The sequence below is a fragment of the Trichosurus vulpecula genome, chromosome 7 (assembly GCF_011100635.1).
Source record: "Trichosurus vulpecula isolate mTriVul1 chromosome 7, mTriVul1.pri, whole genome shotgun sequence".
In the NCBI taxonomy this organism is placed as follows: domain Eukaryota; kingdom Metazoa; phylum Chordata; class Mammalia; order Diprotodontia; family Phalangeridae; genus Trichosurus; species Trichosurus vulpecula.
In genome coordinates, this window is record NC_050579.1 from 44,592,723 (window position 1) to 44,612,590 (window position 19,868).

Here is a 19,868-nt window from a genome sequence, read left to right on the forward strand (position 1 = left end):
ATGGAAAGTTCTCTTCTTATCCTATTTGCACTTTCTATCTGCCTTTGTGCCCCTGGCCCTCTGTCTAGTCATGGTGCCTTGAATCCCCAACTCTGGCACAGAGGGTTTGGCAAAGACATCTCTCTGGTAATGAGTCTTAGGCAGAACGAAGCAATTAGATTATAACACTTCCCCTACACACATCCATTCCAAATACCAATGCGTGATTCCAGTCCATAGAACACATGCTCCAAAACTGGATGTCGGAAAAAAAGGGAACGAGCATAGTTTCCTACTCTGTGGCATGGGTAAAGGCTCCAGAGGGGCCCCACTGCCCATGGCATACCAGTGAAATTTGAGGCTACTAGAATTACCAGCATGGTTGGCAGCCAAAGGGAAGGGGGAACACAATTCAAGGAAACCAGTGCCACCCCCAGAATAGGGAGAAGGGATCAGGATGGATGTGTGTAACTGGACTCGGTGGGAGGCAGGCAGTGGTAACCACTGCTGACAGGTTTGCAGGACTCCTGATTGTGGGGTGCTAGGTGAGGAGCAGCTGGGAGCTCTTCAGAGGAGAACAAGACGCCCCCCTCCCTTCCCCTGAAGTATACTTAGTACGTGTTAGCATCACCTGTGCTTGTGTCTGATCCCTCTGCTGAGCTGGAGCTCAAGAAGGTAGGGACTTGATCTTCTATAAACTCTTCCTCTCATATCACATAACACAATATTCTGAACACATTGTCTGATTAATTAAGATTTCAGGTAATTGAATAATTCACATAGGGAGAGGTAGTATGGCTTAAGAGCTAGAGAACTGGCCTGGCAGTGAAGAATACTCAGGTTCCAATCCTGCCTGTGCCTGCTACTAGCCATGGACTCCCAGGCAAGATGCTCTTTCCAATGTTGTGTTTCAGAGAGGGTGCTGTCTCATGATAGAAGCAGCTTCTTCAGCTGGAAGTTCCTTGAACCAGTGAAACTCAAACCAGCACCCATCCCTCATTCACATATACTTAGCATTTTCCTCATAATTCTGTGATGCAAATGGTACAAATATTAATCTCCCCAATTTTCAGTCTATAGCTCTATCTGCTGCACCGACTAGCTTAGTAAATAGGTGCTTAATAAATGTTTATTAACTAAGACCGATGTTCTATCGGCCGTACCAACTAGCTTAGTAAATAGGTGCTTAATAAATGTTTATTAACTAAGCCCAGTGCTCTATCCGCTGCACCGACTAGCTTAGTAAATAGATGCTTAATAAATGTTTATTAGGTGACCAAGACCAATGCCCTATCCACTGCACCGACTAGCTTAGTAGATAGGTGCTTAATAAATGTTTATTAGCTGACCAAGACCAATGCTCTTTACACTATAATTAAGCCATGAAAAGTCTTGAAATACTGGAAGTCATATAAATCAGTCAGAGTGTTTGTGGGGGAGGGGAGCGATCCCAGATTTACCTTGCATGTACATGGGAGAAAACAGCAAATTCAAAGAGGCTTAGCTTGGAGTCAGGAGAGCTGGATTCCAATTCCTGCCCCTGATGCCTGGTAGCTGTATAACCTCAGGGAAATCACAACCTCGAGGAACTTTGGTTTTCTTCTCTGTAAAATGGGAAAGTTATATTTGCACCATCTATTTTGTATTGTTATGAGGAAAGTACTTTGTAAACCTTAGAACAGTATGTCAATGTGAACTATTATTATTTGATTCAACATGGGAGTCTCACTGGAAGAAACTCTTTAAAAGGATAAAGTCAATCAGTAATCATGTACTAAGTGCCAGCTATATGCTGGGAATACAAAGAAAGGTAGGAGACAGGATAAAGGGGGAAAAAGGAGCAGATCCTGAAGGTGTTCAGAACAACAGTCGCCCCATCATTATAGGAGCCCCTCACCCAACTGCTCCTCCCCAGGTGATTCATTAATTCATTCATTCATTCCACAGATGTTTGTTGGGTGTGTGTGTGTGTGTGTGTGTGTGTGTGTGTGTGCGCGCGCGTGCATGCTAGGCACTGTGGGAAATACAAAGATGAATGAAATAATTCCATCCTTTAGGGAGCTTACAAGAATGACATTTATATACCAGACAATTTTGGTTCTTCTGTCTTGTTAGTAAAATTCAGTGCTCTTCCTGCTCTCTGATCTCTGCCTGATTGTTCCTTCTCCCTTTCCCTAGATTTTCCCTTTAACCTCATTTTCTTCCCATTTTCCCTAGTCCTTCTACTCCACTCTCTTGTCCCCTCCCCCTTCCACTCCCCTTTGGCTTTCAGCCTATGCTACTGCTACTTGGACCTTTTCTCTCTCCCAGATTTCCCTCCCTGGCCACCTCTCTGGCCTCCTCTCTCTCCTGTTCCCTAGACTCCATGCTCCCCACTGCCCCTCTCCCTAGCTCCCCTCTCCAGGGCCTTCCTTTCCAGCACCAGGGACAGCTCCAGTCCCGGAACAATGGACCCTACCTTAGGGTTCCTCTGCAAACTCTCTTTCTTAGTTACACATCTAACTGCTGATGGGGAGGGAGAAGGAGGCGGTAATTGTCAATAGGTCCAGCTGCTCTGCTGGGGGTTGTTGGGAATAAGAGAGACTTGAGATAGAGGGAGGGTGTGGCTCGTGCCTGATTATTCGTTCCTCTCCAGGGTAGAGAGTTTGTAGTCTACCCCTGAGGCTGACATCACTGATGTCAGGGGAAGGGAGGTGGGAGTGGGGGGTGTGGAGGGGGAGGTTTTTGTTGAGGAGAGAACAGCCGGGGAGCAGAGCTCCAGGACCCAGGTGACTGGGAAAGCGGGCAACCCCAGCGGCTGGAGCAGCCGGGAGCCCGCCTAGGCCGGGGGACTGGGGGTGGGGGTGGGGGGTGGGGTAGGGGCAGGACTGGGGGGAGGGACAGGGCAAAGTGACGCCCTGGAGTCCTGCCGCCATCAAAGATCAAGAATTGGGCATCAGGAATCATCGGACCCACCAGAAGGATCAGCCCACAGGGGAGCTGTCCGCCAGGGGGGAAGCTAAGGAAGGACCTGCCTATCCCAAATCAGGAATCCGGGGGTCTCCCCCACTGACACTCCAGGCAACCCAGCAAGGCCTCCAGCTCTTTGAGCTCGAGGGCCCCCTCCCCTCAGGCCCTCCTCCCCACAGCCAGCTCTTAGTCTCAGTCTCCAATTTCTAGCCCTCTCAAGCCCAAGCACTCAGTCTCAGAATCCTGCTGTCCAGTTTCAATTCCCAGGTTCTGACCCACAAACACCACTACAACCACCAATCCTGGGACATCTGCCAAAATCTCTAGGAGGGAGATCAATCCTTTGGGCTATGCCCCCTGGCATAGCAGTGTGAGCCCAGACCCTGACCCCTGGGCTCTTCGGATTCCCAGCCCCTTCGACCTCCTTTGTGTGAAGAACACCCCCTCCTCCCAGGCAGTGTGGTTGGGGGCCAAAGGGGGAGCCAGCCCCGGCTGTGCCCCCGGCCCCCACCACCTCCTTCCTCATCGGGAAGCACCCCTGGCCTTTGGGCCTCTCTCCCTGGCCCCCCTCGGCCCCTCCTCCTGGGCCGCCCCGATGAAGGAGCCAGATGCCATCAAGCTGTTTGTGGGGCAGATCCCAAGGCACCTGGAGGAGAAGGACCTGAAGCCAATTTTCGAGCAGTTTGGCCGCATCTTCGAGTTGACCGTCATCAAGGACAAGTACACCGGGCTGCACAAGGGTGAGGGGCTGAGGGGCAAGCCTCGAGAGGAGGCATTAACTAGAGAGTATGTGGGGGATGAGCTGCAAAAGCTCTGGGGGATGGGTCAAGGAATATGGAAGGTGGGACAGCGCCAAGCTAAGAATATTGAGGGACCAAAAAGGTGGTGAAGGGGATGGGGGGCCTTGGTTAGAGACTGTAGACAGAAGCATGGAGGAGCCCAGAAAAGCTCAGCTCTGGTCAGGGGTCCAGAGAGAGAGGCTGGAGGGTTACACAGAATCAGTGTCAGAGCTAGGGAGGGGGTTTGGGGGGCTGAGAAGATGGGGTACACAAGCAATGATACTAGGGGAGAAGATAAAAAGCAGTGGGGGTGAGGTCTGGTTTGGGGGGAGGAAAGAAGACTAATGGAGAAAGGGAACAGAAGCAGCTTGAGAGTCTAGGACATCCCAGAGTATAGGGGAATAGGGAGAACAAGGGTCAGATCTGAAGAGCTGAGGTGAAGAGAAGGAGCTAGAGTGAGGGCCGCCTGGTTAAGAAAGGAGAGCCTGAAGTTGGGAAGTGAGAACCGGGGATATCCAGGAAGTGGGGGGGGGATCTTGGAAAGCTGAGGGCAGAACGATTTCCAGGCCCATCCAAGGGGAATCAGGAGCTGGGGAAAAGTTTGGAGGGCCAGGGACTGAACCATGGTGAGCATCCAAGATCAGGGCTTGGTGCCCCCCAGGCCTGCCCTAAGAAGAGCTTCTTCTGGGCCACGGCTTTTTCCCTTTCCTGCCCCTCCAGCCCACTCTCCACCCACCCATGTTTCTTTCTGTTGGAGAGACAAAGAGGAATCTGGAGTTGGAAAAGTAATTAAGAAATGAGGAAAATCAGAAGACAGTAGGATAGTGGTGACAAGAGAGAGATGAAGAGAGCTGGAGGAGACAGAGAAGAAAAGGGAAAGCTAAGGGAGGGGGAGAGTGACATTCACTTGTCTGGAAACTCCGCACCCCTTCTTCTCCCGAATCCAAGGCCTCATCTCCCCCTTCTTACAGGTTTTTTCCTCCATCCTCACCTCCCTCCCTTTGGGGTCTCAGCCCTCTTCTCCACCCAGATCTACAACAACATCCATCTCTCACAACTCCCTGGAAACTGAATGTGCCCCTCAGTCACTTTCCCCATCCCCCTACCCACCCACCCAGCCAAAAGATGCCAAGAAGGAAAGGGAAAGACTTGCCCTGGCTGAGAGAAGGCCTCCTGCCCTCAGGCCCCCACACTGAGAAGCACTTGGGGAGGGGAGGGAGGAGAGGTCGGCTGACTCACCCCCCCACCCTATCTTTTTGCCAACACCCCACCCCCCAGGATGTGCCTTCCTGACATATTGTGCCCGCGATTCAGCCCTGAAGGCGCAGAGCGCCCTGCACGAGCAGAAGACGCTTCCAGGGGTGAGTCCCAGCCTTGGCAGGGTCAGTACTTGCAGGGTTGTAGTACTTGGAAGTAGTCGGGGGACTCCTACCTCCCCTTGCCAGCACTCAGGAGCCAGCTGATACGCAAGGGGTACTCAGTATCAGGCTTATCCAAAAGGGTTTTTCTCATCCCCAGTTATCAGGAAATCCTCCCTCTGTCAAGCCTCCATACTTCCTATCATTCCCTCTCTTGCTCAGCTTAGTGACTCTCAGGGAAATAGGCTTGTCCTGTGATAAAGAGTTGACCCAACCTCTGTTTCCTACTTCCCAATTCACGCAAAGGTTATCCCCCAGAGGCTTAGCTGACTCCAGACTGGAGGAAGGGAATGTTCAATTGCTAGGATTTGCTGAGTGCCAGTTGGAAAAGGCAGGAGGCCCCCAAGGGCACTGTATCCATGGCTGAGAAAGAAGCAGTAGCCAGAGTGGGTGTGAGGCAGAGGGGGTGGGCAGTTTCCATGGTGGCCTGAGAAATAGGTAGGAGTGTCTACTGGATTAGCATCTCAGGGCCCATTTTGGAGCTCAGACTGGCCCAATTTGTGCCCACATAACAGGCTGAGGGAGCTGACAGCCACAGGATACCAAGATAGGTCAGGACATGGACAGAGATGAGCCGGGGAGGAGCCTTAGGTGGGAGGGGTAGACTTTGGTCTGATAGTAGGCTCTTCTGCTCTTCTGGTTTGAGCAGCTATGCCCAGGAAAGCAAAGAGGGCTCCCAGAGGGGAGACCCTGCTCCCCACTAAACAACAATGCTTTGTTCTTCATTTCAGTCAGCCTGGTAGGTTGTCACACAGGGCCAGGTTGACGACTGAGGCCAAAAGGACAGAATCCTAGGTTCATTAGGCTAGCCAGTTCCCTCCCACCCTGTCATCCCATCCCCCCATTGCCCCTTCACTCCTGCCACCCAGACAAGTGATCTCTCCCGAGGGAAGGAAATGCCCCAGTGCCTCTTGCTATCTACAGTGTCCCCTTGTCTCCACCCTATGGCTGCCAGAAAGTCAGTCTTGAGACCTAACTTCTCTTCCATCTGCTTGGACCTCTGCCCCATCTTTCTGGACATGAAAAGTGTATCCTGCTGTTTTTCCTAGAGAGAGTATAACCCAGTGAAGATAGGGAAAGAGGGACAGGAAGATAGGCCTGGGGACTTGGGGGAATGAGGCCTTTCTAGCAGCTCCCAACTCGAATCCCATCACAAATGCTTAACTCTCACCCCTTCATTCTTTTAATCTCATCAGCACTGAAGAGGAAAAGGAGGAGCTCAGGAAGAAGAGGCCAGGCTCTTAGACTTTCCCCATACCCCACCCCTAACCCACAGAACTAGCCTTAGAATGATCATGACTCCATGAAGTTAATGGACATGGCTACATGGGGCATATGGGCTTGTGGGTCTGTGTGCATGCACCTACATATATACATTATATGCACTTGCATGTGTAAATACCTCCCAGTAGTAGTGTGTTTTAGAGAGTCCATGTATGAGAAAGTTCTCTTCTGTCTCTTTTATTTTTCCTTTCCTTCTTTGCTCAGTGGCTCTGAGATACACTGCCTATGTGAGCAGCCTCCATTTCTGTTTCTGCCTGTGTGTGTATCTCTCTTGTCTCTATTGCAGGAGTCAGAGAGTTTTGGGAGGGAGAGGAGAGGAGACTAAGGGAGGAAGTACGTCTGGTAGGCACGAGGGTCTGGGTGCAGCGTGGACCAGCCAGTGTTGGGGGGATAGTGGGCATCCATCCTGGATCCCTCCCCAGGAGGACCTCCTCTGAGACTGCTTAGGCAGGAAGGGAAGACAGGGAAAGGAGAGGCATTCTCCCTCTTTCCTGAGCAAATAAGGTGGAGGATAGATTTCTAGGAAAGCTGGGGGACAGGTTAATGATTGCCCAGCATAGGCCCTAAAGCACCTCGCTGAAGTGTAGTTTACCACATTAGCCTTCATGCTGGGGAGCGTGGTCCAGGGCTTCAAAAGACTTGGGGGGCAGGGGATGAGTTAAGCACCCCTGGAGTAAACCTTGAAAGTAAATACCCCCAACCAGGGTATTTGGGGGGTTAAGACAAGGGTACTGACAGGGTTGGGGGAGCAGATGTCTGAGCCCAAGGCCCCGCCTGGCCCTTTGTGCCTCCCCCCCTCCCCCTCCCTCAGGTCTTTTCTCCTGCCACCTGCCTTCCTTCCGAGCCTCATTGTTCCCCCACAGACAGCCTTTGTGTGTGTGTGTGTGTGTGTGTGTGTGTGTGTATGTGTGTGCACGCGTGCATGTGTGCATGTGTATGCATGCTCACACATGAATTCTGTTGGAAAGTTCTTCCTAATGTCTCCCCACTATCCCCTCCTCTGACAGGCCGCCTTTTATGGGTGTATTTGGTTCTCTTTCTCCTCTTTCCCTATCTCTTCACCCTAGAATCTGAAAGGAACCAATCTGATGGGAAGGAGTGACTCCCCAAGGGTGGGTTAGGATGAGGCCTTCCTCCTTGGCACACCCCGTGTAGGCCCTTGGCTATCTCCTCAGTAGTGGGATGTGGTCTCACGATGGCATCCTCACCTTCGCTTCTAGTCTGACCTGAGACTCTACATTTATAAAATAATCTCGCCCAATTAGTTCGTGTGGGGTTTTTATTGCTAATGGTTATTACCCATAATAGTTTATATATTCTCTACCTGAAGGGCCTGAGTTTTGGCCAGGACACTTGGGCATCACTGGGGAAGTGTTTTACCTTTTGGTGAAGACTCAGGAATATAGTAGTGGAGGGGAACCCTAAGCATGGCCTAAGCACAAGGAAGATTAAAAGCTTATATTTTGGTGCTGAGACCTAAGCTGTACCTCCCTGAGGTATAAATAGCCCCTTCTTCTTTTGGAAGCCCTATAGAAGGCCTGTCACCTGGCCGGGGTAGCTAGGGAACAGGGGCCCCAGTGGGTGCTTGGTTGCCAGGTAAACAGGGCACATCTGGACTCCGGGGAGGGGGGCAGGTGTGCCCAAGCTGAGCTAACAAAGCCAGAGCCTCCCACAGGAAGGATTGGGGCAAAGGAGGGAAGAGAGGCTGGAAATGGGGGATTTAGGGGTTGTTTGTGGAGAGAGTAAGAACAGCCTTGCAGTCGGGTGTCTGGAAGCCTGTGTTTGTACATTTGCTTGTGTGTACTTCTTTGTACTACATATTTTATCGTCATCAGCAGATATTTATTGTGTCTGCAAGGCATGTGTGTATTTATGTTTTGTCTGCCCTGTGAGGAGAGGGAAAAGTGTCTTTATTTCCTGTTTTCAGGGGTTCTCTGGATGCCTGAGTTCCCTTCTCATACCCTCCTGCTCTGGCCTCCTTTCTGAAGGCCTCAGTTTCCCTATCTACCATAAGAAGAGTCCACAGTATCCTCCAGTGATGGGGGCTTCGAGCCAGGAACAGGAACTCCCTAGACTCCTATATTTATCCTAGATCTCTCTTGGGGACGAATGGGAAGCCTAGCAGACTGGCAGATCATGAGGGGATCTCCTTTTTGTCATTACTTCTGTTCTAGTGCAAAGCAAGGGGGAATGATAGAGATAGCCTGTTCACCCCCCTTCAAGAATCCTCCCCAACCACTCCACACCCAGTGGAGGCTAAAGACAGACACACACTCCACCCTCACCTCCCTAAGCCGCTTTACATTGGATGGGATAATCCTGGATTGGCAGAGGACAGAGATTGCTTGGGAGGGAGTAGAGAGAGAGGATTTGGGTGGTTTTTTCCTGTCCCCCTCCACCTCCACCAGCTGCCCTCTGATCTGATGATCCATGAGGGGGCTGGGTCCCTCAGCCTCTAGTTTAGGGATAAAATTACGGTAAGATATAGGTATTATTAGGAGACATTAGGAATGCATAAGAGAATAGGGAAAAGACCCATGCAGAGCCTAAGCAGGTGGGTTTTTTCCAGGCTAAACCTGAACAAACAGTGGGAACACTAAGGGAAATGCCCCTGAGGAAAGGGACAGATAAGGGGTGGGAGACACTCACAGGTATGGCTTGCCTCTCTCTATCAAGTTAATAACGCCGGAGGACACAGGACGAGGGGCTAGAGGGATCTCAGAGGTGGTCCGCTCCAACCTCCCCATTTTATAAACCAAGAAACAGAGACCCAGAGGGAAATGACAAGGCCAGTGACACAGCCTGCACCTGGCTGGTTTGTGACAATCCTCTCTGGGCTCTTCTCACCTTCCCATGCTGTCTCCTCCACCCTCCTCCCCTCACCCCCTCTTGAAGGGGCTCCCGAGAGATGTGAAATAACATGCAATCGAATATAATCTCTCTTTGAGTCTCTGTTGAGGTATTATTTATAACGCAATAGCCACCATGCTAAGGGAATGCCAGGACTGGAAGGGGGGCCCTGGGTGTGAGGTGGAGAGGCAGAGCCCAGCCCTTTGCACGGACAGCCATTCTGGCTCCTCGGCTCTCTGCCTCCCTACTGGCTTCTGAAGGGCCTTGTGCCCTGTTTAAGAAAACGTCCTGTAAAGGGCAAAGATAAGGTCCCACCAGGATCAGGGGACTCGGGCCAGAGAGGAGAGAGGGGCTGAGGATGCCCCCATTCCCACTAAGGATTGAACAAAGAGAGAGGTCACCACCGGAGGTCGGGAAGTTAGTGATCAGGAGAACCTACTAATAGGTGGGAGACCTGCTAAGGGGAGGGCTTCGAGGGAGGTTGGGCCATCTTCAAAGATCACTCCATTTGGAAGAGGTAACTGGGTGTTTGAACTGGAGGAGGGAAGGCAGGAGAATGGTTGAATTGACCCTCAAAAGGGCCTTTGCTTCTCTTTTCCCTCTGGAATAAGGAAGGTTTCCTGGCCCCCTCCCCTGTGCCCACTGCCCAGCCCCAACTAGATTTTTCACCCCCAGCATCCCCCATTCTCCCCACCCCTTCCCTGGGTGTGTTGAGAGCCAGAAGTGATGACGTCACTGGTCGCCGGGGCGACAGGGACGGATAAATCAGGCTGAGTGGGCGGTTGCCATGGCGTGCATTCTCCCGTTGCCACGGTGACTGGGCATCTGCTCCCTTTGTGCTGCCCAAGATCCTTCCCCCAGGGTCAAGGGGTGTAGGGGGGATGGAGAGGGGGCAAGGAGGAAGCCAAGGCATCTGTGGGGTTTCCCTTGATCTGGAGCCTTAAATGGGGTTTCCATCAGTCCTTCAGTCTTCAATCTAGGGTCCTCTGTGGGATTTCTCAATCTGCCTCTGTAGTCTCTGCTTTTTCAAACTGAGCTGGCCATGGTTGAAAACTATTCAGTTGGCTCTGTCCTGCTATCCCAGCACCATCCCTGCTCCTGCTTTCGAAATCTTGATGCTGTGCCCCCCAGGAGAATCTCCTCCCCTCGTATCCTCTCCCTCCATGGTGTTCTAATCTCCCCACGTCCTAATCTCAAGGGAGGAATACGACTCCTTCCTCCCTTCTCCTCGACCCCAGGCCAACTCCCTGAGATTTGTGGAGGTGGGGCAATGACGCAGACTGGGGGGTCAGCACCTCTTGCCCCTCTCCAAAGGCCCAGCCTCAGGCTGACTGGAGAAGGGTCCCCAGCAGCTCCGTTATTTTCTCTCCTTCAGATGAACCGGCCTATCCAGGTGAAACCAGCAGACAGCGAGAACAGAGGAGGTAGGCTGTCTCCTTAGCTAGGATCTCTCTTCCTCGTTCCTCCAGCTACCTTCCATTGTCCTGGTTATCAAGTCACCCAGAGCCTAAAGGAGTGGATGGGACATCCCCTAGAAAGGAAAACTGGGATTTCCAAAAGGTTCCTGGACCAAGGCAGGAGGAGTAGTGGTTGTCCCAGGTGTGCAGTTGGGGAAATTGAGGTCCTGGCAGAACTGAGATAAGCATTGTCTTGTAGCCTGGCTCTTCTTTTCCCTCACATTGGTTTTTCCTCCACTTCATATCCCCGTGGAGGGAGAGGGGGTAGCACACAGGCTAGACTTAGGGTGGGTTAGAAATAGCCTGCCTCCCTTCCCTTCTCATATTTCTGTTATGGTGGGAGGGCAAGGAAGAAAACTCTAAAGGCCTTTTTCTCTCCTCCCACCCTGCTCCCAGAAGACAGGAAGCTCTTTGTGGGGATGCTAGGGAAGCAGCAGACGGATGAAGACGTCAGAAAGATGTTCGAACCATTTGGGACCATTGATGAGTGCACTGTGCTCCGGGGACCTGATGGGACCAGCAAAGGTAATCTGCCCAGACATGGAGCTGCTGACTGTGTCCCTCTCTGTGTCCCCTTGGGCTCTCCATGACCCAGCCCGGGGTGGGGGGGGGATGTGAGGAGAGTCCGAGGGTTTTTCTCCAGCATCTTTACTCTGATTGGGAGGGAAGAGAGGTGATGACAGAGTCCTATGTGGAAGGAAGGCAATTACTCCTTGACACTCTTTTCTCTCACCTCTCCCAGGCTGTGCCTTCGTGAAGTTTCAGACCCATGCAGAGGCCCAGGCTGCCATTAACACCCTCCACAGCAGCCGGACTCTCCCGGTGAGAACTTTTTCCTTTGCTGTGGGGCCCATTTTCTGAGATCCCTGCATAAGCCCTCTCCCTGGTCATCTGTGCCAATGGGCAGAACATTGCCGCTCAGAACTCTGCCGGCATTTCAAGTAGCCGCACGCCTCCTCGTCACTCATCCCATGTGGCCTTGGCCTGACGTTACATAAGGAAGCCCATCGACTCTCAGTTGCCCTGCTGATGGGAGGCACCCACTTGGTGACACCAGGGAGGCTTACAAAGGGCTGATTCTCCCCCCTCTGACAACAAGAGTCTCTGTTTACCTCAACCTGATGCTTCCAGTCTGTCTTCCCTGAATGCAGGGTTGGGGGGCAAAGAAGCAGCAGCTTCTGTGGGGAGGGGCTGGGATTATAAACCTCTACGCCACATGATCCACAAATCAGATCATCCAGAGTTGATGTGATGGTGCTGATGATGGCCATGGTAATCCCTGGAATCTCAGTGACACTTTTACTTTGCCAGTGCTTTCAGGTCTGTTACCTACTCCTTAATGTCCTTTTTAAGGAAGGAAAGAGGGCCAGGAAGGAGAGCTAGTGCATTGGGAGACTGCTGGGAACCACAAAGAATTAATAGGCTAGAGCAGCATCAGGATGAATCTTGTAAGACAGAATTTAATAGGGATGAATGTAAAGTTTTATGTTTGGGTTCAAATAATCAACTTTACAAGTACAAGATGGGAGGTAAAGTTAGACAGCACATCATCTGCCAAGAGTGGACAGTAAGTTCCATATGAATTAACAGGATGATACACCAAAGAAGCTGTATCCAGACGTCTTCTGCCTGGCTCAGAACCCAGCTGGAGAGCCGGCATCAGTCTAGCAAGGGCAGTAATAAGTGGAGAGAGTCCAGACAGGGCAGCGAGGATTGGGAAGGCACCAAGGAAGAGCAGTTGCCGTGGGCTGAGGGCAAGGGTGGAGGAAAGGACGTGGTGTCCCAGGTGTTTGAAGAGAGGCCGGTGGTCTATTTGACTCTGGAGGCAGAACCAGGAACAATGTGTGGAAGCTGCAGAGGCAGACCTAGGCCTGATTTCAGGAAAGATGCTCAGCATCTTTCAGGGTTCAGCAGTGGCCTGCCCCTTGAGGTAGTGGGGGTGGGGGAGATTCTTTTCACTCTGGGATATGGCTGCTAAGGTCTCATTCAACTTGGAAATTCTGTGATTGGGAGACAATTTTCCCCATTTTGGGGCCTCTTGGGGTCCCAAAGAGATTTACTTATTGGTTGGTTGGTTGGTTGATTAATTCCAAGAGCCATTGAGCAAATTGTTAGTGGAACTTGGCCTGAGCCTGGGGTGTCCTCACTCCATAGTAACAGGGAGCGGGATGCTAGGCACTCAGCTATGGCGCTGCCCTCCTGCTGTGGACACTGGTGAGAACAAGCTCAGGGCAGGCAGCTGGAGGCCTGCCCTGTAGGAGAGGATGGCCCTCTGACTCTTGTCATCTGACCACTGCTGGGTCTTTGTCCCCAGGGTGCCTCATCCAGCCTTGTGGTAAAATTTGCTGACACAGAGAAGGAACGAGGCCTTAGACGCATGCAGCAGGTGGCCACCCAACTGGGCATGTTCAGCCCCATTGCCCTCCAGTTTGGAGCCTACAGCGCCTACACCCAAGCCGTGAGCACCAACTTCAACCCTTTCCTCATTTCTCTGTCCCATCAAACACCTCCCACTCTCTTCCCCATTCTTCCTTCTTGACCCCTGGTCTCACCTGCAGTCCTGCTCTCCCTGGCCCCCAGGCCTTCATCCCTCAGCTTTCCACCCTGTGCCCATTCCTCCAACCCCACCCTATCTACCTTCCTTCCTCTACTCTTTTCCTCTTCCCCCACTTGGCCCTCTACCCCTGGGAAGAAACCCAACACAGGCTTGGTCAGGTGGGTGGGTGGGAGGGCACTGGGGAGACATCGAGAGGCCCAGCCCACTCATGCCCTTTCCCCACCACCCCCCCAGCTGATGCAGCAGCAGGCGGCCCTGGTAGCAGCTCACAGTGCCTACCTCAACCCCATGGCCACTATGGCGGCTGTGCAGATGCAGCACATGGCTGCCATCAACGCCAACGGGCTGATTGCCACTCCCATTACCCCCTCCTCAGGTAGGGATGGGCTGGGGGATGGGAGAGCCGCAAGAGGGTCAAGGAGGACCAGGAATGGTGAGGGGACCTACAATAGGCCTGAGCAAGGGGGATGGTCAGGGGAATCTGCAGCAGCACTAATGGGGCAGTGTGCTGTGGCCACACCTTCCAGGATTGGGGGTGGAAAGGGAGGCAGGGACCTTAGGAGGGCCTAGATGATCCTGGAAAGGATTAGGATTAGGGATCCCCTTGCTCTGTGAACAAGAGGGGAGGGGCATTTGCCTCCTCACCCTTCATAGTAGGACCCCATGAAATTCCTCCTAAGACTCTCCGTCTGTCTCTCCTTGTGCATGTACATGTGCATGTGTATGTGTGTGTATGCATCTGTCTCTCTACTTCTCTCTCTCTCTCTCTCTCTCTCTCTCTCTCTCTCTCTTTCTCTCTCTCTCTGTCTCTCCCTCTCTCTGTCCCTTTCTCCTCCTTAGGAACCAGCACCCCTCCTGCCATCGCTGCCACGCCTGTCTCTGCCATCCCTGCCGCCCTGGGTGTCAACGGCTACAGCCCTGTGCCCACCCAGCCCACTGGGCAGCCAGCCCCTGACACCCTCTATCCCAATGGTGTCCACCCCTATCCAGGTGGGCTAGGTCAGAGACATGCCTGATCGGGCTTTGCCTTTGGGCCTTCCTGATTAGGCTCTCATAGCCCCTCTACTGTTCTCCCCAGCCCAGAGCCCGGCGGCCCCCCTGGACCCTCTCCAGCAGGCCTATGCAGGAATGCAGCACTACACTGGTAAGCATCTGGCCAAGGGCACTGGCCAGCCCGGTGGGAAAGGACAGGACCCCAAGGGAAGCAGCTTCTAGTTTGGTGGGAGTTCGAGACATTATTATCTGTTTCCACTGAAAAACAGAAACCCCATCAGACTAGAAATGGAGCTAGATAGATATCTGACAGGGGTGAATGAAACAGGGAGACTGAAGGCTGGCTCCTTCTCACATCATTCAGTTCTGGAGAGACTGGGGGGAGGTGGAGGGAAAGCTGGCCATGGGTCAGGGAGAGCCCCATTGGCTCTCTCTCCCCTCCCCTCCCACCTCCCCCCCAGCAGCCTACCCAGCAGCCTACAGCCTGGTCACGCCCGCCTTCCCTCAGCCTCCAGCCCTGGTCGCCCAGCAGCCCCCTCCACCCCCCCAGCAGCAGCAGCAGCAGCAGCAGCGAGAAGGTATCTTTGGGTGGGATATTTGGGGGATAGGAACATGGGAGGGGGTCTGGATAGGGGGGCTTCAGGCATAGGATCTTACTGCTGGGGATTATGGGGCCCAGATGTCTGGAAATGAAGAGGAGAGTGGGAAAAAGTGCTACTGAGACCCTGACCTGCATTAAGGGGGGGATGGTTACCTCTAGGCTCTGGCCTGCTTCAGCCATCTCTGTCATTTTTCTCTGCTTCTCATTTGTCTCTCTGTCTGTCTGTCTCTCTCTGTCTCTGTCTCTCTTTCTGTCTCTGTCTCTCTCTCTCTGTCTCTGTCTGTGTCTCTGTCTGTCTGTCTCTCTCTCCCCCTCCCCATTGCTCTGTCACTGTCTCCCTCTCTCCAACTCCCCAGGCCCTGATGGCTGCAACATCTTCATCTATCACCTGCCCCAGGAGTTCACTGACTCTGAGATCCTACAGATGTTTGTTCCCTTTGGCCATGTCATATCTGCCAAGGTCTTTGTCGACCGGGCCACTAATCAGAGTAAATGTTTTGGTAAGGACACTCTCCCTCAAGCCCGTCTACCCCAGAGATCTCCTGGCTCCATCTCCTTCTTCCCACCTAGCGACCAGGCCCAGTCCTGCTGGGGCTCAGCAGTCCTGCTGGGTGGGGGCACAGAAACTATCCTGGGAGAAAAGCTGAAAGAAATGCCTGTGTCAGGCCTGAAGAAAAGACATCAAGGGATGTGATGGCTGCCTTCTCATACTTAGCCCACCTCCCACATTAGTGGAATGAACGGAATCGAAGGGCTGCTACATGAGTGAGGCCTTCTTTCTTTCTTGCAGCTCAGGAGGAAGGCGCAGTTTTGGTAGAGAATAGGAAATCCGCTTCTAATAGCAGCATAATATGGTGGAAATAGCCATGGCCTGGGAGCCAGGAGAGTTAGGTTCTAGTTCTGCCTGGTGCTTGGCGCCTGGGGCAAATCCCTTCTCTCTGGGCCTGAGGAGCCTCTCTCTCATCCAGACGATGGGAAGGAAGGATAATGCGTTCATGGCATGCCTCACAGGCTTGTTGTATGGAAGGCGCTCTGCAAATCTTTAAAAGTATTCTAGAAATGGAAGTGTATTTTAAAAATCAATACCCAATAGTGGAATAGGCCGGCCAGAGATGGTGAGCTCGGTGTCATCAGAGGCAGTCCGGCTGAACAATCTCTCAGGGTTACTGTAGAGGGGATTTGCCTATACCATGTCATAAGTAGGCCTAGGTAAAGGCTAAGCTCCCTTTCAGTTATGAATTCACCTTGTGGGGTATAGGGTTAGTGATGCAGGGGAGCTTGGGCTTTCCCCTTCCTTTGAAATCCAAGAGGATTCCCTGGAGGAGGCAGTCTGGCTAGAGGAAACCAGGGGGCCAGCCAGCAGTGGGGCCTCCTTCCCTTAGGGCTCCAGCCCAAAGTGCTATCTTCCTTCCCCAGATTTTCTTAGTGAACTTGAGAGTACTTTTGTCTTTAGATTCTTCCTGGTGCCTAAATCTTGCTCAAGTGCCTGCTTGTGGCTGTGTCCCTGGAGGTCCCCCAGGTAGGACAGGCTTCTGGTAGGTCTCAGGATCTGAGGACCAGCAACCAAGTGCTGGTCAGTCAGTCAGTCAGTCAACAAACATGTATTAAGTAACCAGCACGAGGCAGTTACTATGCCTAGGTACTGAGATTGCAAAGACAAGAATGATACCGTCCCTGCCCCCAGAGAGCTTCCACTCTATCAGAAGAGACGACACATAGACGTGCAAGTGTGTACCACATGTATTCAAAATCAACCCACAGAGTTAATCAGGGAAGGTCAGGACAGGCTTCATGGAGGAGATGGGATGGGAGCTGAGTGTGAGACAGCTCGGAAGGCTGAGGCCAGCATGTGCAGAGCTCTTTCCAGACATGGAGACGAGAGGGCCAGTTTGGCCAGACAGTGGGTGCATGAAGGAGTAACCTGTAAAAAAGTCAAATGGGAGAGGTCGATGGGGATCAAGCTGGGAAGGACTTGAATGCCGAACAGAGGAGTTTGTATTTTGTTCTAGTGGTAATTAGCAGTCACAGGAGTAAATTGAGCAGTGAGACCGGGCCAGATGGTACTCCAGGAACGTCACTTAGGCACTTATGGGAGTTGGATCAGAGAGGGCAGAGCCAGGTCAGGAGGACTAGTTAGGAAGCCATGGGAGGGCCTGCACCAGAAAGATGGCCCAATTAGACTTCTTACCCGGCTCCATAAATTGGAGGGGCTGAGGGCAGGAATGATTTTGCATTGTCTTTGTCTCCCCGGGGTTCAACCCAGTCCGTTGGTCCAGATCTGTGACTTCCTTGGTGGAGGGAATTTATGACAAGGAAACTGTCTGGACCAAGGCTCTTAGCAATCATGTAACCTCTAGGTTTAGAGAGGTGCCTGAGAAGGACATGTCAGAGTCGAGACTTGTATCTGAGTCTGCTTAACTGAGGCCATCTTTCTGTCCACAGCTCCTTGTACAAGCACATAGTAGGTGCTTAATAAACATTTGTGGAGTGGGATTTTGGGCTGAGTCTAAACAGCCTCAACCATTCCCGTACCTCCCTTCAGGCTTTGTGAGTTTCGACAATCCAGCCAGTGCCCAGGCTGCCATTCAGGCCATGAATGGTTTCCAGATTGGCATGAAACGCCTCAAAGTCCAGCTCAAGCGGCCCAAGGATGCCAACCGACCGTACTGAGGGGCAGCAGGTGGGTTCTTCTCCTTTCTCCATTCTTCTCTTCATTATCATGCCCTCCAGTTGCAGGGCCACTCCCTACATCACCTTCCTCCCCTTCTCCATTTCTCCTCTGTGCCCCTACACTCCAGACTCCCAGGAGAGCGAGACGGGGCAGCTGCCCTTCATCTCCTTGTCTTCTTCCCATCCCCCCTGAACCTCTTAGCACAGTGCCCCCCCCCACATACCCTTTATCCCTCACAAATAAATTGCTCCTGGGGCTGTGGCCTCCAGAGCTGTATCTGTCCTTGTCTGTGTCCTCCCTTGGCCCCACTGGTGTCTGGTGTCCATGTGTCCATGTGTCTGTGTGTGTGCCTCTCTCCTGGTTCTACTTTGGATTAGAGAGGAGTAAGGGGGTCAGGACTTAGGGGTAGATGGGTCGGTCTAGTGGCATTCCACGCAGGCTCCAGGACATCCCCTGCCCTTCCCCTTCAGCGTCTTCCCTTTTCCCTATTCAGCAGGGGCCTGGGGGTGGAGGGTGGGTGTCAGGGTCAGAGGGGGACATGGGGAATCTGAAGGGAGCAGAGCTGAGAGAGGAGGCAGAACCCCAACTCTCGGCATCCTTGGGAGCAGTTCCGGTTTAGATAGAGGAGGTTCACGGCTTGGATTATTATGGAGGTCAGTTATCCCAGGGTCTCTTTTATCCCATCAGCAACTATCAGCCTGACCTCAGGGTCACAGGGACACAAGACTTGGTTGTATTTTTTATTGTTTATCTCCCTTGGATGAAGTCCCCTAAAATGCACAACCCAAGAACGATACCCACACTTTCTGTTTTTCCCCCTTTCCCCCCACTCCCGGCTGCTTAACTTGCCCCCCACCCTGGGGGCCCCCAGCCCAGGGCCCGTGTCCAAAGTCGGCCGACGCCCCCATCCCGGACCCCTGCTCCGGGCCCCTGTAAGTCGCATGGAACGAGCGTGTTGTCTTTGGAGCCAAATGTTTGTTATTTTGGGGCGGGGCCGCGGAAGTGGGGGGAGGATGCCCCCCCAACCTGGTGCAAGGGCTGGGGGGCAGCACGCGGGCCGTGTTTGATCAGACAGTGGTGATCGTGGTCTGTCTTCTGTTCATTTCTCTCTCACTCTGTGACTTCCTTTTGTAAAAACCGAGGAAACATGCCAGGGAGCTGGGTCAGGAGTGGTTTCTCCCATGGAAACCCCTGCCCCCAGCCCAGGTCCCCAGGACCCCCCAACTTGGCTTCCTCCCGACAGCGAGCTCCTCTCCCTCGGTGTCTCTCTTGGACTCTCATTACTGCCCCAGAGACTCTTGTCTCTTCCGCTACATCTCCCCACTGATTGCTGTCTCTCTCTGTCTTCCTGTCCCTTGGTCCTCTCTCTCCCTCCCTCCCTCTTTCTCTCTCACTGTCACTCTCTCTTTCCCTCTCCGCCTCCCTCATTCTCCCTCCCTCCCCTGGACCCTCAGTCTTCCCCATTTGCTGTTTGAATGTGTTCTCACTAACCTCTTGTGGTTTCTTGTAGCTTCTTTTTCTTCATTTGGCTCCTTCCCCACCCCGACCCTCCCCTTGAGTCTAGACCCTTTTGGACTGAGAGTTCTCTTCCTCCCTCAGGCACCGCAAACTTTGAGCTCCCTCATCCACTCCCATTACCTCTCCCCTCACCACTCCCCCCTCATCCATTCCCCAGGCTTCTTCCCCCTCACGAATGTTTCCTTCATTCACAGGTCTGGAGATGCCAGAGGAAGGGGATATTCCCCCATCCCCTCTTCCCCCATTGACCTCTCCCCAGTCCTCTCTGCACATCTGCTCTGGCCCTTGGCTGGGCCCCCTGGGGACAGCTGCTTCATGAGGCCTGGGGAAGCAGGACAGACACCTCCACTTAGCCTCACCCCTCCTCACAGACCAACTTTCTTCTCCCCCAATGCCCACCACAGTCTTGAGGGGAATGACATGACTGAGCCCCTGTAGTTCACTTGGGCCCCCACCTCCTCCCCAGTACCTGCTGGACCTCACAAAGGCTGCAGAGTGGAAACAAGGGGGCACAGCTCTGAGTGTTCTAGGGCATCTCTTTTTCCTACCAAGGGGTGGTACTTGTGCCCTGGCACCTCCGATGCCCAGCCTTCTCCCCCCACCTCTCCCCATTAGGGGACTACTTCTTCTATCTCTTGAACTGTGCAGACCCCCAGGAGGGGAACGAAGGACTCCAATCCCCCTCACTCTGGGGGTCTCCCAGCAGCTGTACCCCCTCACTCCCCTGCCCCTACTAGAGCTAGGACATTCCTGTACTTGGGCCACCAGGCCCTAAAGCTCACTGCCTCCCCAAGTCCCCCTCTGCGGCTGCC

At 53.0% G+C, this 19,868-nt stretch overlaps 1 protein-coding gene across 1 annotated transcript in view; it reads left to right on the forward strand.

Moving 5' to 3' along the window:
• Window positions 1–19,625, forward strand: part of CELF3 (CUGBP Elav-like family member 3) — a 33,256-nt gene extending 13,631 nt beyond the window's left edge. The window contains exons 2-14 of the mRNA XM_036769116.1: window positions 3,563–3,668; window positions 4,986–5,068; window positions 10,635–10,683; window positions 11,113–11,241; window positions 11,459–11,538; window positions 13,031–13,174; window positions 13,508–13,649; window positions 14,114–14,263; window positions 14,352–14,417; window positions 14,728–14,844; window positions 15,224–15,367; window positions 17,410–17,547; window positions 19,251–19,625. Coding sequence (XP_036625011.1) covers window positions 3,563–3,668; window positions 4,986–5,068; window positions 10,635–10,683; window positions 11,113–11,241; window positions 11,459–11,538; window positions 13,031–13,174; window positions 13,508–13,649; window positions 14,114–14,263; window positions 14,352–14,417; window positions 14,728–14,844; window positions 15,224–15,367; window positions 17,410–17,537 — 1,338 coding nt within the window. The 3' untranslated portion in view covers window positions 17,538–17,547; window positions 19,251–19,625. The remainder of the gene's footprint in view (window positions 1–3,562; window positions 3,669–4,985; window positions 5,069–10,634; window positions 10,684–11,112; window positions 11,242–11,458; window positions 11,539–13,030; window positions 13,175–13,507; window positions 13,650–14,113; window positions 14,264–14,351; window positions 14,418–14,727; window positions 14,845–15,223; window positions 15,368–17,409; window positions 17,548–19,250) is intronic.
• The last annotated feature ends 243 nt before the right edge of the window (window positions 19,626–19,868 follow it).